Source organism: Struthio camelus, chromosome 2, assembly GCF_040807025.1.
Source record: "Struthio camelus isolate bStrCam1 chromosome 2, bStrCam1.hap1, whole genome shotgun sequence".
In the NCBI taxonomy this organism is placed as follows: domain Eukaryota; kingdom Metazoa; phylum Chordata; class Aves; order Struthioniformes; family Struthionidae; genus Struthio; species Struthio camelus.
Genome location: NC_090943.1, coordinates 120187305 through 120210371, shown reverse-complemented (window position 1 = coordinate 120210371; position 23067 = coordinate 120187305). Strand labels below are relative to the sequence as shown.

General features: G+C 38.0%; 1 protein-coding gene across 1 annotated transcript in view; it reads left to right on the top strand.

Moving 5' to 3' along the window:
* ROCK1 (Rho associated coiled-coil containing protein kinase 1) overlaps window positions 1–23067 on the top strand; it is a 93693-nt gene that overhangs the window by 49644 nt on the left and 20982 nt on the right. The window contains exons 12-26 of the mRNA XM_009672508.2: window positions 2627–2715; window positions 4338–4386; window positions 4977–5112; window positions 5521–5612; window positions 5741–5987; window positions 6613–6719; window positions 7818–7968; window positions 8929–9089; window positions 14189–14373; window positions 15061–15130; window positions 16570–16664; window positions 19055–19220; window positions 20709–20802; window positions 21702–21790; window positions 22874–23062. Coding sequence (XP_009670803.2) covers window positions 2627–2715; window positions 4338–4386; window positions 4977–5112; window positions 5521–5612; window positions 5741–5987; window positions 6613–6719; window positions 7818–7968; window positions 8929–9089; window positions 14189–14373; window positions 15061–15130; window positions 16570–16664; window positions 19055–19220; window positions 20709–20802; window positions 21702–21790; window positions 22874–23062 — 1920 coding nt within the window. The remainder of the gene's footprint in view (window positions 1–2626; window positions 2716–4337; window positions 4387–4976; window positions 5113–5520; window positions 5613–5740; window positions 5988–6612; window positions 6720–7817; window positions 7969–8928; window positions 9090–14188; window positions 14374–15060; window positions 15131–16569; window positions 16665–19054; window positions 19221–20708; window positions 20803–21701; window positions 21791–22873; window positions 23063–23067) is intronic.

Genomic DNA, 23067 nt, shown 5'->3' with positions numbered 1-23067 from the left:
GCTGTCTGCAATTCTGCATGGTACTGAGTGTCTTCTGGGAGGACATGAGTGCCAGAAATTTCCAAGAAATTCATTGGGTTTTGCAAGTGTGTAAAACTTAACAGAATTGGACCATAAAGTTGGAGAAAAATGGAATTCGATATCCTTTAACAGAATTTCAAACCTGTTCAAAGATCTGATTATTTATTTTGATTTAGGCCTACCATAAAGTCCTGTAAACAGTGCAGATGGTAAGAAGGAGGAGATTCACAGATTCTTCTGCAGTGGGTCTTTATTTTTTTTGATTGTTCAGGATACGGAGCCAGGCATACCAAGTCCTGGTGGTAAAAATGTTTTGGACTTCTCTGCTATAGGCAAGCTTTTTCATATTCCCTCTCCCACCCCTCAAATGGAAACTGAGAACAAACTAAAATGCAAAAGAATGTTTTTATAATAAATGTTAATTGTAACACAGGATTTTCTTAGAGTATTTTTTTTTTTAAGCTATTGACATTAGATTGTGCAAAAACTTCTCTGAAAGCCTATGTACTGGTACTAATGTAATTTGACTGCACAGCATGCTGGCATAAGCCCCTTGGGGTGTAGTACTGTAAAGACTTACAGAGACAGAAAAAAGCAAGAGGACACAACAGAGGTCCAGACTAGCAGGAGTAAGTACAGAAGCGCCTCGGTTGCCAGATATCATTATGGACCTGTTCCTTATCCCTCCCATTTAGTTCTTTTACGCAGCCTGTCTGAACGGGCTATGAAATGAGCAACTGAGAGATGGAGGAGCAATTATGTAGAAACAGCTTCCTGCTCTTTCATTTTTGTGCATTATCTGTGGTCCTTTATTAGTAAAGTGAGAGCTAGCCTTTAAATAGTCTTGCTTTATTTCTCAGTGGTTCCTACAGGTGGAATATTTTATGTACTAGTTCTCCTTTCCGTATCCTCAAAGTTTTGATTTAGAGCCCCTCTGTAGTTTTTGACTACAACCATTGTCTCTTCGAAATGGTGGTATGTGTCACACCAGTAATCAGTTTACCAGAGCTGTTCTGTTAGTGCTAAGCAGAAGTATAGTATTTCCTTCCTCTCTCAAAGCCTTGTAATAGTAAATATATAGAATGCATGGCAGTAAATATATGAAACCCAAAGTGGTGAATATATAAAATATATGGTTTATAGTTAGTCTACAGTTGCCGTGTTAGTCCTCTGAATACTTCAGCTTAAGAGAGTGAAAGAAAGAAAAAGGAGGAAATGACAAAGGATCTCCTGTTCTTGAGAGCATATGAGTGCTCCATGTTTCCCCTTACTGAATAGGAGAAGAGAAATGATTTAAAGTGTAGGAAGAAAGAAAAATGCCTGCCTGGAAATAGGCAAAAAAAAAAAAAAACCTCACATACAGCTTTCTAATTTAATATGGATAAAGCATGCTTTAATATCTCTTCAGACATGAGATCTTAGTTAGAACTGAGCAGAGGACAGTCCTTGTTGAGAACATATCCGTTCTTTCTATTAAGAAAGAACGGAGACAAGCATAGTTTTATTATCATAGTTTTCGTTATCCTAGTGTGCCGTTCTAGTTTCTCTTGTGCATTTTGTAGGAAAAGGAAGAAAGGAAGAGACAGATGGAGGAAGAACTGTTCTGTTGCTGCATTTTCTGGGATGACTGTGTAAAAGAAATTGCCAGAGTTTTTAAAGCTGGAATAAGCAATAAGACAGAAAATGTCAGAACTACTTGAATATGTTGCATCGTAGAGAATCTAGGTTAGGACTGTGATTCTCCTCTGTGCAGCTGTAGGAATGTTTAAGGAGATGTAGGAAAGTAAATAAGGCTGAAATCCTGACAAGAGGAGCCAGAAAGTTTTAATGAGTGAATCAACACAGGCTTGACTTAATGTGCTTCCCTAAAGTTGGCACCCTCTTGTTGTTAATTGAGGATTTTGCTGATGTTGTAGAGTGGGATTGTTGTGCCCAGAGAGCCAGTAAAAGGTAGATATTTTGAGACTGTGTGAAAAGAATGAATTTCTGAACTTACCTTATTGGCAAACAACAATAAATACTATGCAGTAACATTCCGTATTAACATCCGAAGCGTATTACTGTTTTCGAAGCTAAGTACAGTGATATCTGTAAAAATTATCTCAAACTTAATACATACTAAGAGCCGTTTCCCTCCACTAATAATTACTGACAGGCCTGATTTTGCTTCCTGGAATAGTTGAGAGCTTGAAGATTCATTGTAAAACGTATATGATTGTGCATGCTAGAAAAAGAACAATTTTGAAGCTAATAGAAGTATTTTATTACATCTGTGCAGTAACATCCTACATCTGATTCTGAAAATACTCAAAATAAGGAGGGCTTGACTTAGCTTAGCCCCATGAATTTCAATGGAAGTATTCATGACTAAAATTTCATGTGGGTTTGTATTATATATTTATGTGATGTTAAAGTTGTTTCTTGTAATAAACTTTTAGAATATTATATTGGGGGGGTATCGCGTTTTAGTATGCTAAAAACATAGTTTTTAGATATAATTGAGTAGATTGTGATATGACATAAGCTGCACTGGGTATTCTGAAATACTTTTTTGTTGTTCATAAACGTAATGCATGTTCTTTCATGTACAAATATATATTTAAAGCTGGAAAATATGCAGAAGATGATCTATGAGTTGGAAGAGCAACTACATAATGAAATGCAGTTGAAAGATGAAATGGAGCAAAAGTGCAGGTGAGACTTTGAACTTTAATTGTTTACATGATTTAAATGCATCTAATGCTTCAGCTCAGTATTACTGCTTTAGGGATTACCAGAATAACTTTAAGAATTATACTGTAGTCCTCCAAGGCAGTTGTAGGCACAGGTTTAAATCATGCTAAAACAATATTTGAATGGTTTTCTCATGCATCGTATGAAGAAGATTCTCTGTACTCATTGGCATCTGCATAACACACATTTTCTTTCTGAATGCTTAACCATCTGAGTTACGTGATGGCTCTGCGTTCAGACGTTTTGCTGGACTGAGGTACACAGTGGTCACGCTGATTTCTGAAAACTGTATAGTATGTACTGCATATTTTGAAATATTAAAATTGATATTCTGTGATTTCTAGATACGCAGTACTTATTGGAGACCTGTGTTTTTTTTCCCTGTTGTTCCTGTCGTTTCCCTGTTTTTCCCTGTTCTTATGTATCAGATACAGACATAAGATGCGTAAGGGCAGCGCTTTCCTTTCTAAATTCTTTATTCTACCACGTTGAAATAGTAACTACCTGAAAAATTATTGCCTATTGCAGCCATGCTTATGAACAAACTGTTGAGAATCTTCTTTTCTGATAATCATGGCATTCTTGCTCAGATTCATACAGACTAAGTTCCTCTGCAGTTAGCTTCTCCTTTTGAAGTCTTCCTGAAAGCCTGGAGAAAGCCAGGAGGCAACTCTAGGCATAGGATGTAGGGAGAATTTAGGCTTATAAAGCAGGACACTAGTGTGTAGCTGTACTAGCTACTTTATGCAGGGAACTACTAGCCAGAATGGTCCAGTGCAAATTTAGATCACGTAACGTTGTCCCTTACATGCACACAATTTTACTGTTCACATGTTCTGATTGCTTACTGCAAGTAGGACTTCCATTGCTAGGAAGATATTCAGTAACTGTTTTCCTGAAGTAATATTGAAGATGATGTCAAAGCACAACAGTGTCTCCTTTGATTTGTCATGCTGTATACCGTAGAGTTAGTAAATTGGATATATTTCTGTAACTACTACTTATTGTACTGGCCAGGTAACATTGTCTGAGTCCTTTCTGTCGTTGTCCCTTTGAAGAGGGTTTGCTAGCTACAAAAACGCAGTGGTGTAGTATCAGTGTTACGGCAATCAACTGGATCAAATGTTTCAACAGAGAGACTTTTAAATAAAATATCTTTATCCTTAGTAGGTAGCTATCTACTAGTGAATGAATGAACTATTTTATATACTTGGGAAGTTCACAACTAGATGAAATTTTGTAGACTATTGCAAAATAGCAATTCATCAGGGTATCCTAATTTTAATGATAGTCTGTTGTATACATATATTGTTCTTAAACTTGCAGATTTAGGGACAAAGTACGACACAAAGTTTTCTGTATCTATCTATAGCAAAGTCGATGAATATTTAATAACCTGTTTTATAAACTGTGTCCAGTGATTGATGGCTTCTCCAATTTAAAATGTTTGTGATAAAATAACGTTAGCTAAAATGTGAATGTTCATTTTAGTAATAGTCCCAAAATATTTTACTAGTAAACCACTAATCATGTATAATGAATATATCCTTCTCATATATTACTAAATGCTTTGTTATTTTTAGAACTTCAAACATAAAGCTAGACAAGATAATGAAAGAACTGGATGAAGAGGTAACTTTTTTTTCCTCATTTAAGTTGTCTTATGTGAGGGAAGAGTATAAATGGTACTCTCATAACTTAAAACATTTGTTCTGTGACTTAAAAAATTCCTCTCTATTTGTATTTGAGACCAAAGTACCATATTTCAAAGCGTAACATTAGGAGATAACGTACTTTTTGTTGGTAAATGTTTTCAGAAACTTTGTTTTGTTTCTAGAAGTCACAATGACTTGACTTCTCTTTTCTATGGTAAATGTTTTGCACTGTCTTGCTTATTCGAGTTTCTGTGGAGTTTATTAAAATTACATTCTAAAAATTAATGTACAGATAATTTTCTATTGAGTCTCCATGCTGTCTGTTAATAAGCAGTTTAATATTTGTTTATGCATAATTGGGTTAACTGTAACTTTTCTAGGAGTTTTGTAAATTTGTCGTGTAGAAGTTTCAGAAGTCACCTTTTCTGCAAATGTTTTCAAGGGAATCAGGAACTTGCCCATTAAAAAAGGGGCAGCAGTTTTCTTTTTAGAGCTAGTTGCATTGATGCTGGTTTAGGGATCATTCTTTAAAATGTAAATGGAAATTGCCAATGCTTTTAATTTTAGGGAAGTCAAAGAAAGAACTTAGAAACAGCAGTGTCTCAGATTGAGAAGGAAAAAATGGTATTACAGCATAAGGTAAATGACTACCAAAGAAAAATTGAACAAGAGAATGAAAAAAGGCGGAATATGGAAAATGAAGGTATGCCTTGTTTTCCAAATGTTTGAACTGATGAGGTGTATGATGTGCTTTTTAGGAATAATTCACTATTTAGCATCTTAAATGCTACACAACTTAAAAGGGACCTTTTAAAATAATCAATGCATGAAAAACTTTCAATATCTTATATTCTTGTTAAAACTCAGTATTTTTATCTTATTGTCAAATTCTGTTCTCTACAATGTGTGTATTTTTATTGTAGAAGGATAGAATTTGACCTAGAAAATCTTAAAAGACGGAGGGAGGGGAGTGGGGGGTGGCAGAAAAAAGCTAACAGAAGACCTATTTTATGCTAGGGATTTCTGTTCAAACTTGTTTTCGTTTTTAAAAACAAAAAAAAAATCTAAAGCTGTATTGATCTGCAGTATTAATACTGTGATTTCTCTTTAGTGTCCACGCTAAAAGATCAGATAGAAGACTTGAAAAAAATTAGCCAGCATTCACAAATTACAAATGAGAAGATAATGCAATTACAGAAACAAGTATGTTATTTCTTTTCATTGTCTTTATTATTTCTTAGATTTGAAAAGCTTTATTGAGCATTCGGATATAACCGATTTGGTCCTGATAATTTTTATATTTGAGAATTTCATCTGTTTTATTTCAACAGCTAGAAGAAGCCAATGATTTGCTAAGGACAGAATCAGATACAGCAGCAAGACTGAGAAAGGGTAACACGGAAATGAGCAAGTCATTGAGTCACATAGAATCACTGAATAGAGAACTGCAGGAAAGGTGCAGAGTCCTAGAAAGCACAAAACTGCAGGTGGAGAAAGATTATTATCAACTGCAAGCAGCTTTGGAATCCGAACGAAGGGACAGAAGTCATGGATCTGAAATGATTGGAGAGCTACAGGGTAATCCTTCTGTATTTATACTTTTATCAAAAAAAGTTGTAATAACCCTATTTTAGTTGCAAAAGTACAGTTACATGAAGTGTGGAAAACCAACCTGAAAAATGAGTATGACTCACTAGAACAATTCCTAAAGATTAGAGCTAGCTTCTTAATCTTGTCTGAGTGGCCCTTGGGAAGGAGAGTGTCACAGTGCAAGCTTGTCACAGGGCAAGTGGGAAGCCCTCTATTGTGAATCTGTGGGGCTGCCCTGACTAAAAGTCTGAGACCTATGGTACAAAAACAGAAGAAGCTGGCACAGTGCTGCAAAAGAGACAGCAATGTGTCTTATTGCTGTGGTGCCGCAGCCAAGCAGAGGTACCCTGCATTTCTTCCTCTTTCATTTATAGAGAAAGGTACTTTATTGTTAAATAGCTTTTTTTTTTTTAATCCTTTATGTTGCTTCTAGATTGCTTTTATGAGCAAGATGAAAAGCATTATAAGGGATACAGATCTGCGAACCCTTGTAACTCCCCTTTTTACAGATTCTTGGAATTTTTTATCACTTTGACTTCTGATTTTTTATAGCAAAAACTATATGGATATTTTAATTCATAATAACTAATATTCGGTGTTTTTTTAATGGCAGTTCGGATTACAACTTTACAAGAAGAGGTAAAAAACCTTAAAAATAATCTTGAAAGAGTGGAAGCAGAAAGAAAACAAGCGCAGGATATGCTCAATCATTCAGAAAAGGTATAGTGAAATGTTCTCGTCAGATTTTCAGATCATATTTATTGATGTGTCTCATATGCTTTTGCTCTAATCAGTGTGTGTTAAAACAATGAAATAAATAGTGCTAACTAATTTAAGATCCCATGAGGACAGTAGGTTTCAAAAGTCCTCAGATAGTTCTTGCTTGTAGTTTTGGGGACAAAATTCATGTTTGTCATCTGCTGTCACTGACTTAAGGATCCACTTCTTCTGCCAGCAGCCAGTTATTTTTGTTCTGCTTGCCTAACTGCCGCTGCAGAGACTTGCCTGCTGACAGTCTTTGCATCTAAGTCTTTTTTTTTTAAAGCGCAAAATTTAAGTTTCTGGTCTTACTGCATTTTAATTTGGTTGAGTCAGTGCCAAACCTTTTGATCAACTTTTGAGCTGAGTTGTTTGAATTTTGTTCCTTGTTTCCTGAAGAATGACAGAAGCGTGTTCCTTTAACACAGGTCAGGTAAAGCTTTGCTCTGCTGTTTGGTCCATCCAAAATAAATGAGATGTGTTTTCCCATGAGGGAAGATGCAAGCAGCGTCTTTCTCATTTGGAGTTACGTGAGGCAGTGATCCAAAGGCAAGACCCTGTCCATCAAGACTCATGCTTTGCTTGCTTCATGAGTTAGTCTTAAGGGAAGGGACTCCAACAGTGCAGTAACTGAATTGCGTGCGGGTAATGGGAATAAAAATAAGATCCTTCTTGGCTAAGGCTTCTATGTTCTGTTCCTTTCTTCTGTGCTCTAGTGCTGTCCATGGCATAGTTGACGTTTCCAGTGTAGGTGACTACTGATGATGATTAAAAAAACTACAGAAATGGTCTTTATGTAATCCTGCAGTTTATTCAGAGTGAGACAATTTTGTTTTGTATGTATTTATAGACTGCTGAATAAAATTAATGAAACTTTCTCCAGAATTTTGAATGCAGATTTTATCTGTTACCTTTATTTCTAAACATTGAAAATAACATTGGTAATTTCTTTATGACAAAAAATGAACACTAAAAAAAGGAAAGGAAAGGAAATGTCGTTCCCTCAGGTATTTTAGAAGTATTTTAGAAACCTTGTAATGTTTTTTTCCTTGTTCTTAGGAGAAGAATAACTTAGAGATAGATTTGAACTACAAACTCAAATCATTACAAGACCGGTTAGAACAGGAGGTAAATGAACACAAAGTGACTAAAGCTCGCTTAACTGACAAACATCAGTCAATAGAGGAGGCAAAATCAGTTGCAATGTGTGGTAAGTGTTTCCTGAAAGTTTCAGATTCTCATATAAATACATAGTTAATGTTTATTAATTATGATATTATCTTAAAACATAATCTTTTAATATATACAACAGTTATACAACTCTTATACAACGGTTTAATTCCTAACATAAAGAAAAAGCACATAAAAGTTATAAAGCGTAATGAAAGTTACATTTTTAATGATTTTCACTAAATAACTTGATACATACGCAATAAAAAATCACGTTCTTTCGTAACATTTTGAATGGTTATTGCATTGAACAATAACTAAACCTTCCTTGGTTTCTAAAATTCTGTTGAATCTTTTAAGCTCTGGCAAAATGCTAAATGGAATTGAAAGAGTGTGTCCAAGGCAGTTGTCTTGGATTATGTTCCTTCCTCTGTAACGGCATTAAAAATATTGGTGTTAGGCATTGTACATATAGACTTGCCTGAAATAAGTGGAGAATCTAAGGGGACGAGGCAGTGACTTCTCTGAAGTAGTGAAATTTCTTCTATAGACACCCACCCGTGAATCAAAAATGTGCCATGATACCTCGGTTGAATAAATCAAGTTTTCTTTATGAAGGTCATTGCTACCTGCGTGGGTAGTTTGTAGTTTTTCACAAAGCCAATACGAATTGTTGCACTTATTTTCTTTCCCTCTATTATCCATTCATGGAAATCAGCCTTTGCCTATAATGATTATTTCAAGACTTCATAATGATTATTTCAAGAATGTATACCTTCTTTTTTTCCACTATTTATCTTTCAGTTGTCATGATAACGTTTCAGTGTTTGGAATTTAGATCAGAATTAATCATTCTGTTTAAGTGCTTGTTGCAGCAATACCAGAGCCTAAATAGTTGAACAAAAGTGTCTGGAAAGTATTAGGGTATTTAAGACTGTGTTTAGGAAGACATTCTTGTAGATGCTACATCTTCTTTATTTTTGTTTTTAACCTTGTTTAGAAATGGAAAAAAAAGTAAAGGAAGAAAGGGCAGCAAGAGAAAAGGCAGAAAATCGCGTAGTTCAGACTGAAAAACAGTGTTCCATGCTGGACTTCGACCTGAAGCAATCTCAGCAGAAACTGGAACACCTTCTTGAGCAAAAGGAGAGACTGGAAGATGAAGTAAGCAAAATGTTCATCACTGACAATTTTTCTGTATAAAGAAAATAAGAAATGATAGTTGCGTTGAAAAATGGACAGTTAAATTCACATATATCGAAATCTGTGTATAATATACTTCTCAGTATAACTGAAGACAGTAGTTGGCCTAAATGCTGTAAGGTGATTTCCCTTTGTTACTTATCTTTTGGATGCCTTACATATTTCAGCTCTTAGTTTAATACACACTGACTTTTCTGTGTGTATTTCCTTTTCTTTTTTTCCGAAGGAAAAACTTGCTTGTGAATTGAATAGTCTGATGGGCTTGGATGGCTTGCGGTTCTCAATTTGCATTCTCCAGAAGAGCATTTGTTCAAAGAAAAGGAATTTGGTTATTGTGTGTGAAAGCTAGGTATCAGTACTAAGAGTTTCATCTCCACTTCTTTTATGCAGCGCTTGGAAGGAAAGTGATAACACCGTTCTTATGGGTCTTGGCTTCTGTAAATCAGTTTTTTTATATAGCTGGTAGGCTGCAATGTTCTCTAGGGTGAGAAATTTTTAAGATCTGAAATCCACAGAGTTTTACATGACCTTTCATCCGGCTTGGATTTCTTCCATTGTTGCCTTTAAAAGCGCAGCTAATAAAGGCAGCAGTTCACGGAGAAGGGTGGAAAGAAGGGCCTGTTAACACTGCTCAGACCAGCATATGCATCCTCAGCTATGGTGATAATGGGCCACAGGGCATAGTCCCCAACAGCTGTTGGAGCAACCGTCACTGCAGCATCAGAGACTTTGACCCAGAAGGAGCTTCAGAAGGAGGACGCAGCTCTGCAAGTTTTGGGCTGCAGGGAGCAAGGACCTGGGGCCTCTGGCTGAGGCTGGGGGCTGATGGTCATTTTGCCTGGAGGAGATGCGCAGTGGTTGAGGAGCTTTGCTGCCAATTCAAGGAGCTGCAGAAGGAGGTCAGCAGACCGCACAGCATCAGAGATGAGAAAGAGATTGACTGGATCTTCTCTGAGACTCTGCAGCTTCAGGAGTCTGAACCTCCAACTGTAGAGGAGGGGCAGGCGGAAGAGTCAGTGCTGGTGGGGTCAGAAAGTAGAAACTCCCACGATGGCGAAGACTGGAAGCTGGTGACTCCTAGCACCGGGAGGAAGGCTTTACTGGAAGACTTGCAATTTTGGAATAGGTTCACTCCTCTCGTAGCTGAAAGGGAGCTGGGAACACTCTGAAGTAGAGCATCTACAGCAGCTTCGCCTCAAGTATGCAGGAGCACCAGGTGGAAGCAGCCTGTGTTAGCAGGAGACTCCCTGCTGCAGAGAATGGAGGCCCTCATCTGCCAACCTGACCTGCCATTTAGGGAGTCTTGCTGCTTGCCAGGGACTCGTATTCAGGATGTTGTAGAGAGGCTACTGAAGTTTGTGTGGACCTTGGACTGTTACTTCCTGCTCCTCTTCCGCGTGGGCACCAATGGTACTGCCAGGGGAGACCTGGAAAGTATTGAGCATGACTACATGGCTCTGGGGATAATAGTCAAGGGCATGGGGGACCAGATGGTGTTTCCTTTGATCCTGCTGGTGAGGGGGAAGGGGCTCAGGAGGACCAAATGGATCCTATGGGTCAACCAGTTGATTGAGGAGCTGGTGTTGGCAACAAGGTTTTGGTTTCTACAATCATGGGATCCTCTTCAAAGACCAGAAGCTGCTTGGGAGAGATGGGATCCACCTGACAGAGCAGGGCAAAAGCAGCTTTGCCAACAGGCTGGCCAACCTGATAAGAAGGGCTTTAAACTGGGAATGACAGGGAAGGGGGAGAATGACCAACAGTCAAGAAAGGAAGTAGTGGACAGGGTTGACAACCAAAGGATATGGGATGATGTAAACAGAAGGGACATCTTAATCAGCAAAATGGTGCTGAGGTGGAATCGCCTAAAGCATTTGCCTATAAGTAAGGAAGTGTCTGTGGGATGACACTAATGGATTAGCTCTCATGCCCTAGAAAGTCAGCATGCTGGCCACTTTCTGAAGTGCTTGTACACTAATGCACGTGGCACGGGAACCAAGCAGGAGGAATTAGAAGTCTGCATGCAGTTACAGGACTGTGATCTTATTGGGATTGTGGAGACGTGGTGGGATAGCTCACAGGACTGGAGTGCTGTGATGGCTGCATACAGGCTCTTCAGGAAGGACAGGCCAGGAAGGTGAGGAGAGAGAGCTGCCCCTTATGTGAAGGAGCAACTGGAACGCGTGGAGCTCGGCTAGTGGATGGGTGAGGGTCCAACTGAGAGCGTATGGGTCAGGATTAGCAGGCAGCCCAACATGAATGATGTTGTAGTGGGTGTCTGCTGTAAACTGCCTGATCAGGAAGAGTAATAGGCAAGGCCTTCTTCACAGAATTGGAGGAAGCTTTGTGTTTGCAGGCCCTGGTCCTCATGGAGTACTTTAACCACCCCGATATCTGTGGAGGAACAACCTAGCAGAGCACAAGCAATCCAAGAAGTTTCTGGAGAGCACTCACAACAATTTCCTAAAATAGATGATCAAGGAGAGGTTCTTTGACCTCCTACTTACAGATGAGGAAGTGCTGATTAGATACTCAAAAGTGGGGCACAGCCTTGGCTCCAGCAAACACGAGATGGTGGAGTTCATGATCCTGCAAGAAGGAAGCTGGGCAAAAAGCAGGATCACAACCCTGGACTTCAGAAGAGCAGACTTTGGCCTGTTCAGGAACCTACTTGGAAGAATCCCATGGGAAATGGCCTTAAGGGAAGAGAGAGCTGGCTGATATGCAAGGGTCATCTCCTCTAAGCTCAGAAATGGTCCATACCAACAAGCAGGAAATCAAGCAAAGGCGGCAGAAGGCCCGCCTGGATGAAAAAGTAGCTCCTGACTCAAATCAAACCTAAAAAGGAAGTATACAGAGGTAGAACAAGGAGATGTGACCCGTGAGGAATATAGAGATACTGTGCGAGCCTGCAGTTATGGGGTTTTTATAGGGTGGGGTTAGGACGGCTGAAGCACACCTTGAGTTGATAATAGCAAGAAATGTGAAAAGCAACAAGAGCAGCCTCTGTAAGTACAAAAGCAGCAAGAGGAAGACTAGGGAAAATGTGATCCAGCTACTAAATGGGGCAGAGGCCCTGGTGACAGAGGACACAGAAAAGGCAGAGGTACTGAAGGCCTTCTTTGCCTCAGTCCTTTTTGTAAGACTGGTTTTGAGGTATCCCAAGCCCCTGAGACCAGAGAGGAGGTCTGGAGCACTGGAGACTTACCCTCGATGGAGGAGGATCAAGTAAAGCAACACTTAAAACACCTGGACACGCACAAGTCCATGGGATGCACCCCTGTGCGCTGAAGGAGCTGGCCAATGTCACTGCAAAGCCACTTTGATTAACTTTGAAAGGTCATGGCAGTTGGTAGAGGTTCCTGAGGACTGGGAGAGAGCAAGTGTCACCCCTGTCTTTAGGAAGAGCAAGAAGGAGAATCTGGGGAACTACAGGCCAGTCAGCCTCCCCTTGCTTCCTGTGAAGATATTGGAGCAACTACTCCTGTATAGTATTTCTAGCCACAGGAAAGACAGGGATGTGATCGGGAATAGTCAGCATGGATTTTAAAAGGGGAAAGAGTGTTTAACCAACCTGATAGCCTTCTGTGGTGAGATGACTGGCTTGGTGGGTGAGGGAAGAGCAGTGGATACTGTTTACTTTGACTTTAGTAAGGTTTTTGGCACTGTCTCCCATAATATTCTTGTAGATAAGCTGATGAAATATGGGCTAGATAAGCAGCCAGTGAGGTGAATTGAAAAGTGGCTGAACTGCCGGGCTGGGAGGGTTGTGATCAGCAGCGTGAAGTCCAGCTGGAGGCTGGCCACTAGTGGTGTCCCCCAGTGGTCGATACTGGGGCCAGTACTATTTAACATGTGAATGACCTGGATGATGAGACTGAATGCACCCTCAGCAAGTTTTTAGATGATACAAAACTGGGGAGGAGTGGCTGATTAAACCAGCTGGTTGTGCTGCCATTCAGAGGGACCTTGACAGACTGGAGAATTGGGCTGACGGGAACCTCATGCAGTTCAGCAAAGGGAAATACAGAGTCCTGCACCTGGAAAGGAATAGCCCCGTGCATTGGGACATGCTAGAGGCAGACCTGCTGGAGAGCAGCTTTGCACAGCAGGCCTCGGAGTTCTGGTGGGCAACAAGTTGAATGTGAGCTGCCAATGCACCCACAAGGCAAAGAAGGCCAACTATATCCTGGGCTGCGTTAGGCAGTGTTGCCAGCAGGTCAAGGGAGGTGACCCTTCCCCTCCACTCATTGCTGGTAAGACCACACCTGGAGTGCTCTGTCCAGTGCTGAGCTCCCCAGTACAAGAAAAGCATTTACTGGATTTACTGGAGTGAGTCCAGTGGAGGCCCGCAAAGATGATTTATGGGAACACCTCTCATAAAGGGAGAGCCTAAGAGAGCTGAGACTGTTTAGCCTGGAGAAGAGAAGGCTCGGTGGGGGGGTCTTATCAATGTTCATTAATATCTGATGGGAGGGTGTAAAGAGGACAGGGCCATACTCTTCTCAGTGGTGTCCAGTGACAGGTTGAGAAGCAATGAGCCCAAAATCACAACAAGTTCCGCTTGAACGTAAACACTTCACTGTGAGGGTGGTATGCCCAGAGAGGCCGTGGAGATATTTAAAATGTAACTAGACGTATTGCTCGGCAACTAGCTGTAGCTGACCCTGCTTAGCTGACCCTGCTTGAGCAGGGGGGACAGATCAGATGATCTCTAGAGGTCCATGCCGACTCCAACTATTCTGTGATGCTGTGAAGATGAGACAGGTAAAATAAATGTGGGACTTTGAAATAACAGACTAAATACAGGGAAGCTTTGTCATCATGCACCATCATCTCAGTACCTTCTGTAAGAGCAACAACTTTCTATGAGATTGTTATACTGAAGTATTTGGAGATTTAGGAATATTTTTATGTATTGTACAATGTGTAGTATTTAGGCAGTAATGTTTGATAAATAATAATAAATAAATAAAAATAATCCATGTATGAAACACTTCCAGCCATACACAACTGGTTATTCAGCAAAGTTTCCCAAACTGAAATCACTTTTTGTTTAGGTAAAAAATCTAACACTTCAGTTAGAACAAGAGACCAATAAGCGAATAATGGCACAGAATGAATTAAAGGTGCAAGCTTTCGAAGCAGATAACTTGAAGGGTTCTGAGAAGCAGCTGAAACAGGAAATCAACACACTGTTGGAAGCCAAGAGATTACTGGAATTTGAGTTGGCTCAGCTTGCGAAGTAAGTAACAATCTGTAGTAAAATAGCAAAAGTTGCTTAATTATGCATGTGATTTTTTGTCTGTTGCTATTCTCCACAAAAAAGTTCTCTGGTACAGAGGCATTTTTTCCTAAAATACAAGTATATTTTTAGTTACGTGTTATGATTTCTATATGTACCCTTCAGTGTAGGAATATTTTTGCTATGAGCGAAATGGAACATTTCGTAGCTCAGCATTCTGTGTCAAGGCATATACACCACTTACTCTGAGGTTTCACTTCTTTTATAGATCGGTTATGATCTACTTATTAAAGCACTTGGGTGGGACTTGTAGTGTTACTGAACTTCATGGATGTCGATAACTTTTTTTTTCCTCTTTAAATACTTGGTCCTTTTTCTTAACAGTTCGTAGGCTACTGAAGACAGCATTGTTCATCAATTGGGCTTCTATCACAGCTTCCTTCAGCTGAAAGTAGGGCTCAGTATTTCTCCTTTTAGAGTACTACTTTGCTTTCATTTGAGAAAGTTCATCAGGGTTGAATAAATTAAATCAGAATTTTAGAAGAAAGTAAACGTCTTCGTGAAATAAGATGTGTGCAAATATAAAATGTTGATAGGATGTTGATGCATTCTGGATGGAAACAGTTTGTCCTTGTTATTTGCTAATAGATTACTTTTTTGTATGTTTTCTTTTTTATTCTTCTGAAGACAGTACAGAGGAAATGAAGGTCAGATGCGTGAGCTTCAGGATCAGCTTGAAGCTGAGCAGTATTTTTCGGTAAGACTCGCAAAGAATCTTGCAACAACTGTTACGGTTTGACGTAGAGTCATTGAACAGTGAATGTTTTGTTATATTTGCATTTTGAAAATGTAAATAACAATAACTTGGCATAAATGAGCAACTCACAAAATCCTTCTAACAGAGACAAGTAACAAAAAATTAGAGAACGTTGTAGAGTATGTTGTTACAGACAGTCCGTCTGGTATGTTGCCTGTTAGCTGTTTGATAGTCAAAGTCTTGTATGCTATATTGTGATGAATAACGCAATTATTGGAATTATTCAGCAGAGCAATTTCTATCTCACGGTTGTAAAGAGCCATTTTTCTGACATAACTGTAAACTGCAGAGAGAGAGTTTGAATTTTACTGCAGTATATTCCATACTATTGATCTGCAGCAAGTATATTTAAGAACTGTACATTCAGTAGCATTCTGCATTCTTCTAGAAAGGTGCAGATACAGACAGCATGTCCCTGAGTCTGTACCTGAGTCTCTGAAGAGCATAGGGGAGCTTTATTCTGTATCCTGTGTAGTGGAAATGTATATTCTGTGAATTTGGTTTGATCTGTTGCATTTCTGTGAACTGAAACAATAGCCTGAGATGCTCTGTAATGCCTGAACTTTAAATGCATTTGTGAATACGCATAGGTTGTAAACCCTTCAGTTTGGGAAGTACTTTTTTATTTCTGCTTAAAAAATTATTTTGTTTACTAAACTCCACATCACTGTAACTTTAATCATATGCATTACAGATTTTTGTGCATAAGATCCAGAATATCAGGTTTCATGCTGAATTCTATTTTCACAAGAATGTGATTTAAACAAGACACATTCATAATCTACCCCAAATTTTTAGTAAAAGCACTTCACTATAGAAGATTAAGTTTTAATTTACAGAATTAGTGGTATTGTTAATAACAATATTATAATGATTAGGAACACAAATCGTTCATATAGATCAGACCTCTGTTGAATTAGTTACTAGGATAAAATCAATCCCTACCCAAAAACCTTGCAGTCTAGAGAAAAGATACATGGATACAAACAATGCAGTGGATGGAACCATGGGTAAATATTAGGCTTTAGTCTGACTAATGTTTTGCAACAGTGATGCCCCAGGAGGATCAAATTTGTTGACTTGTCTCCAAGAAACCTGCCCAATCGCGCCCCAGCGCCGCCTTTCCCTTTTGTCAGCAGGTGTGTTTGTACAACTGTGTAGAGAACCAGACTAGAGAGTTGAAAACTAACCTGGTTACATCAGTTCCCTACACAAGGGAGACTGGAAAGGAGCATTTAGGACAGGCAAGAAAGAGGAAATTCCGCTAAAGACAGTGCTGACATGTGCTGGTTTGACAAATTCAAACCAGCCAGCACCGAAACCGTGAAGAGTTTTAGTATGAGTTTTTATTAATGATTTTTTTATGCTTTGTCTTACAGACACTTTATAAAACTCAGGTTAAGGAACTGAAAGAAGAAATTGATGAAAAAAATAAAGAAACTCAAAGAAAAATGCAGGAATTGCAAAATGAAAGGTATGCTTGCTTTATTTTTTAAGTAGAAATATGTTTTTTCCACACGTTGTGGTCTCACTCGTGAAGATTTTGAATTAGCTTTAAAAAGTTTTTTAAATCCTTTGGGAAAAGACAGGTCTCAGAGGTATTCCATAGCGCTTTGTGAGATGGCAGCTAGCATGTTACCTATGCTGACTCATAGAACCAAATATGGTTATTCATATTTGCTTGAACTAGATTTGTAATGTTTGAAAGAAGAATTATGAATTCCGAGAATTTAACAGGTTGTAAAAATTTGGGAAAAAAAAATATTCCAGGTGGTGGTAGCTGTCATTTTGATTGTAAAACATCTTTAATTAAATTATCCTGATAATTATTGCATATGTTTTTAGAGCCAATGAAATAATTTGAGAAAAAAACAATAAAAAATCCTTTGAATTCTGTTTTTAATGTAGTCTTAATTACAACCAAACCTATTAGGTTAATTCAGCACTTTGTTGCGAGTGACATGTTATTTTCAAAGTTAACAAATAAGCAAGGATGTTGTTTAAGTTTGTTTTTACAATTTACTAGTTTAACTTATTTAATATATTTTTTATTCTAAGGAAAGAGGCTTGAGCCTTATGCATGAGGGAGAATTAAAATTTCCTTTTCTAAAACATAGGTGGTCTTTGTTACACAAAAATGCATCCGTATTGCAAAGCAATCTCAAAGGAGAAAATTATGCAGAGTGTTCATTGTGCTTTTTGATGGGGTGAGCAAGGGAGAAGGACACAGTGTCATGCTAATAAATATGATGTAAGCAGAAAATACCTGTTCACTCAGTGCTGGCAGGAATAGTGGCTATCTAGCTTAAAAGATGGGAAAAGGAAGGAGAGACTTCAGTCTAGTTGTTTTTTTTCCTCTCTTCTTTTCCCACTATCACTTATTTTTAATAAATTCCTTTTATTCCCTCCCTGTTTACCATAAGCTGATGTCGTTATAAACATCTTTCCACCTACATACGAATATGTGAACTGTGACAGACTCTGAGTTTGCTTTGGCAGTTACCTGTTTATAGTAAAGGCCTGTATTTATTGCAATCGTATCAAATCAGTGTACTCAATGGTAATACATATTTCATTGCATGGTTAAGGCATGTTTTTATTTTGCAGTGCGGGAAGAACCTCTGTCATGTATTGCCATTTCTACTTTCTTTCTCATGCTGGGGCTGTGTCACCATGTTCTGGGCACATCTGACTCATGGGTGCTATGTTGACCACGCCGCCTCATATCGATTTCTTTACAGGCAAATATAAATGAGCTCTGCCTGTATTCCAAGCAAGTACGAGAAAGCTTGGCTTTTGTACTGAACTGATCAGAAGTTAATTTACATATATATATATATATATATATATATATATATGTATGTGTGTGTGTATATATGTGTATGTATGTGTATATATACATATATATATGTATAAAATATCTTAACTGCACCTAAGTTAGCACCCCCTCCCTCTCAGACAGTAGACAGAATTTGCAACTGTCTTTCCACAAAAGATTGTGTAGACATAGTACTGCTGTGTGTTTTCAAAAGCTATATGAAATTTCCGTCATTGCCCAAATAGCGGGGAGCACACATCTTCATGAGCATTAGTCATATGTGAAGAAGTAGCTAGTAGTGATAGGATTTAGTATATTTTGATGGACCACACTGCATACTACTTTATTTTCCTTTTTTTATTTCTCAAAGGAGGTTTTATAACATCTGGTTTCCTAAGGGTTCGTGTTTCATGATTGGATGAAATTTTAATTTAATTATAGTAAGCTTGCTCCTGTAGCTTGTGCTTCGTAGACATCAGAAGATTATAGCAGAGCATGCTGCATGCTGTTGTACAGGCTTTCACTAGGAAGAGCTTCACCTGCAGTTTATGCTTAATTATGCCCTAGAGAATGTGTGTAGGAAGGGAAACCTTGAATGAGGAGCGGATTGTCTGGAGTCTTAATTAGAAACAAATTAGAATTTTTCATGGTTAGGTCAGGTCACTTATGTCAGTGTTTTCTCATGTGGGTTCTCTCATATCTGCTGGCAGCTGGTTTTGGACTGTAATTTTTTCTTCAGTGAGTGCATTAGTAAGGTTTCTGACCTCCACCTGTTTCACAAAATATTCAAACATATAATATCTTTGGGATCTCTACTTTCTGTCAAATGTGGTGGAAGATGGGCTGTGTGCCTGAAGGTGATTGGGAGACATTTCTCTTAGCATATGTACATAAACGTACAGAGTATAGTCTTGTAAATCTCATTTTCATAGGAAAGGAACATAATGACAGTCCACTGAATGATATAATCTAGGTTTGTTCATTCTCCGTGAAATTTGTAAATGCTTTGCATCGGGAAACGTAAAATCTGAATATTCTTTTAACAGAGAAACACTCACTACGCAATTGGATCTAGCTGAAACCAAAGCTGAGTCGGAACAGTTGGCACGTGCACTCCTTGAAGAACAATATTTTGAACTGAGTCAGGAAAGCAAAAAAGCAGCATCAAGACATAGGCAAGAAATAACCGATAAGGACAGCATCATAAGAAGGGTAAATTATTCTGCTACAATTAAGATCTATAGCTATCCTGCAGTTGGAAACAAACTTGTCTTTTATTCTAATTTTGCAAAGTCTTCATGTGGTCATAAGTGATGAATATTCAAGTATCTGAGTTGTGGACCATCGTTTGAACTCTTAAAGAAATGTAGACTCGATGAAAATCGGAGCTGAGGCCAGACTGAAAGTCCAGCCAGTGTCTGTAATTCAGTTAATCAGCCTTTTGCAGTTATTTCTTGCCATTGCCCAATATCATTTAAAAATCTCTGTAAATTTGTGTAGCTGTGTATTAGAGTCTTATTGCGAAGTCATTTAATCTTAAAAAGAAAAAAACTTGAAAGTCTTGCTGTCCCTCCCCTCTGCAGTAAGCTGTAAAAAACCAAGCACAGTTTTTGAAGATCCTCTGTAGGATAGCTGTTGAGTAGTTGTATCATGTTTAAATGCCTCAACCAAAGGGTTTCAAACAACAAGCCACACGTAGCGTTGTTATTTTATCATTATTGTTTTTCCCGTTAGCATCATCTGTGCAGATGCCGTCAAGAATCCTGAGGATGTTGCTCAAAGTTTTTTTTATTAATACTATCATGTATACTCCATCTCTATGTTAAAATGGTGAAAATAACCTTTATTACAGCAGTAGTGTGTATGTGTTTCCTGTTACAAGCTGGAAATCACCAGAATGCCACAGTTTTTAAAGAAACTTTCAGATAGCTCTGTACGCAATCATTTCTGTAGGCTTCAAACAAAACTTTCATGGATGCAGTTGTGTCTGTTTTTAATATGTATTTGTAGAGTAGCTAGCAAAGTGTTCCTGATTGTGTCTTCTGGCAGCTAACCTATTCAAAGCATAATGGTTTTAGTTTTTTTTTCTTTTTTAACAAACCTATGTATGTATGTATGCACGTATGTACCCTTTGACTTGTTAATGCCAATTTATACGTGTTTTTCATCATAAATGACAGTTATTCAGCAATAGGTTCTGTGGTCTGAAAATAAAGCTAATGAATGAAGAAGAGCCTGAATGCAGCAGTTCTATTTTTTTCCAGATTCTAGATTTCAGCTGCTGTTTTTTCTAGGTTCAGCAGATGTGGCCTCTAGGTACTACATCTTCCAAAGTGCCGCAAAATTAATTTGAGAACTGCCATATTCAGTCACTGACAATCTGCCTAATTTTGCTGAAGTTGTGCTTGTAATTATTTCCTGAATTTTGGGAAAGTGTTGTCAGTTCTGCCAAGATCACTTTAAAAAAAATTCGTTCTGGGACAGCTGTGTTTTGGGCCTCCTGGTGAAGCAAAGACGGCTTAGAAGTGAAGTGCTGTTTTTAAAATTCAGAAAGACAACTTGATTGTTGTGCATATCATCTAAGGATGACATTCTTTTAAAAAGACTATTATAGATTTAAGGTTATTTAAAATAATAATATTACAAATATTTTTAGAAAGTACAGCAAGCTCATTTTAAAATGTCTTTGTTTTCATTTAGCTGGAAGAAACTAATAACACGTTAACCAAAGATGTTGATTTAATAACGAAGGAAAATTCAGAGATCAGTGAAAAAATAAAGAAACAGGAAGAAGGTATGTCATATTTGGAGTTTGAAATCGTCTGTTATGAAGCACAACTTAATTTTAAGTTTATGTGGAAAAACGAAAGTGGGAAATGTGAAAATACATTGCTGTATGTCTTCCATAGTGTTCTAGGTGAAATGGTTTGATAGAAAATATCATCAGTCATGGCTTTTATCTTGAAAATGTATCTTCCCTGCAAATTGCCACTCTTCTTACTTCATGGCTTCTATTTCCATGTTCTACTTTCATTTTTGAAAACAATTAAAACCTCGACTCTAGTAGGCAGGAAGTGAGTAGTTCTTAGTTTATGGCATTTGTTACTTTAGGTATTTGGAGATTATTTGTTGGTTGTCTGGAGCGTTGGTGGAGGAATCCTTAGAACTGAAATGCACAGTTTTGAAGACAAATCGGGCGACTGGAGGTGTGACAGACCTGTGGAACTGCGTAACTGGCATGGGGGTGGGGCAGAACTTAGCAAAACTGCTTCTTGTTTAAAGAAAGCCTTTTCCCTATTTTCTCTTTATGCCTGACTTGAGAATCTGTACTGAATGCAAGTTCAGTCCTATCACTCTTATGCTGTGTGGCTACTCAACATTTTTGGTACTGCAGAAAAATTTTGGTAGTGCGAACTCCGAAGAAATGGAGGCAACACACTTGGTTGTCATCACGAAATAAAAATACAGATATTAGCTTTATTCATTCTGGTGCTTTTCTAAGATATCCTGCTGGTGATTTTCTATCTTTGCAGTAGCATTACAGCAGTAACCTTTTTCATTGCAAACTATATTTTGCACGTTAAGTAACAAAGCAGGAGTATGGAGAAAAAAACGTGTGTAATTGTAGAAGTGATTAAGCTTAGAAATACTTTCCCCTAAAATATCTTAGAAAGTTGAAAATTATTTTAACAGAATACAAAATGAAAAAAGAAGAGGAAATCAGTAATATTAGAATGCATTACGAGAAGAGCATCAGCACTGAAAGAACTCTGAAGACACAGGTATAACTTTCTATACAGTTTAATACATGAATTAGTAACTAATTTGCATATCAGATACTTCCATTTTATTGTTTTTTGTGTAACTAGCTGTAAGATAAGTGTAATGAATCTTTAAGTTCAAGATGAACTTTGGATGCAAGCTGGAAGATGGACTTTGGATACAAGTTAGAAGAACAGAACTGCTGACATGGAGGAACTGAGTTTAGAATGTTCTAAAAGAAGAAGAAGATGTGAGCAGCAGCAGCAGCACCAAAGAGAATGTGCTCAACTTAGAACAAACAGAACTGAAACTAAACATTGCTAAGGGAAAAAAACATCTTTCACTAAGTAATCTAATGTAATTAGCAATATCGAGAATGGCACTCATCAGTGTTATGTATTAACCAATAGGTTTGTTTAATCAGCAATGATATAACGCTAGCAAGCGTATAAAAGAAGGAAAGAAAAAGTTGACGGGGTCCCTCTTTGGTGGCACCCAGCTTGAGTCTGACTCTCTATTCCTGACACCCTGAATTTTTCTGTTATGCTAGCTCTTACTGCTTTTGAGATGAATTTATGTTAATCCTGATCCGTAGTATGCGTTGTTGATGTTTCAGTGGAAATCCTGAGTTTCAGTGAGCAGTTTCTGGTATTATTTCTAACATGAGTAAGGACTGTTTACACTGGTGAAATTTCACAGGAGCTGCAGATGATATGTTTTGCTCTACTGAATACATTTCTGTAGTTATGTTCTGGGAGATCTAAACTTTGAAAAGCTATTGATGGAGGTGACTGGAAAAGCTGAAAATTGGGGGTGTTCTTTTTCAGCTGTCTCATCTGTACTTGCTCTGTTTGAAATGGATGTCAGTTTGATAGATTCAGAAACTGAGGTACGGGTGTTTAGTGATATTTTACTAATATAATACAAATATAGTTCAAATACTAATAATATTTGAAATACAAATTAAGCTTCCCCATTATATTTTAACAAAAAAACCTATATTTTTGATTGAATACTCGAGCTAGAGGAATTTGGGAGTTTTGTGTGAAACTTGCTTGTAGATTATCATCCTTACTGAATTCCCTTTTTCTCTTTCCTAACAGGCTGTCAACAAACTGGCTGAGATCATGAATCGGAAAGATTTTAAAATAGACAGGAAGAAAGCTAACATGCAAGATTTGAGGAAGAAGGAGAAGGAAAACCGAAAGCTACAGTTAGAGCTTAATCAAGAAAAAGAGAAATTTAATCAAATGGTAGTGAAATACCAAAAGGAGCTCAATGAAATGCAAGCGGTAAA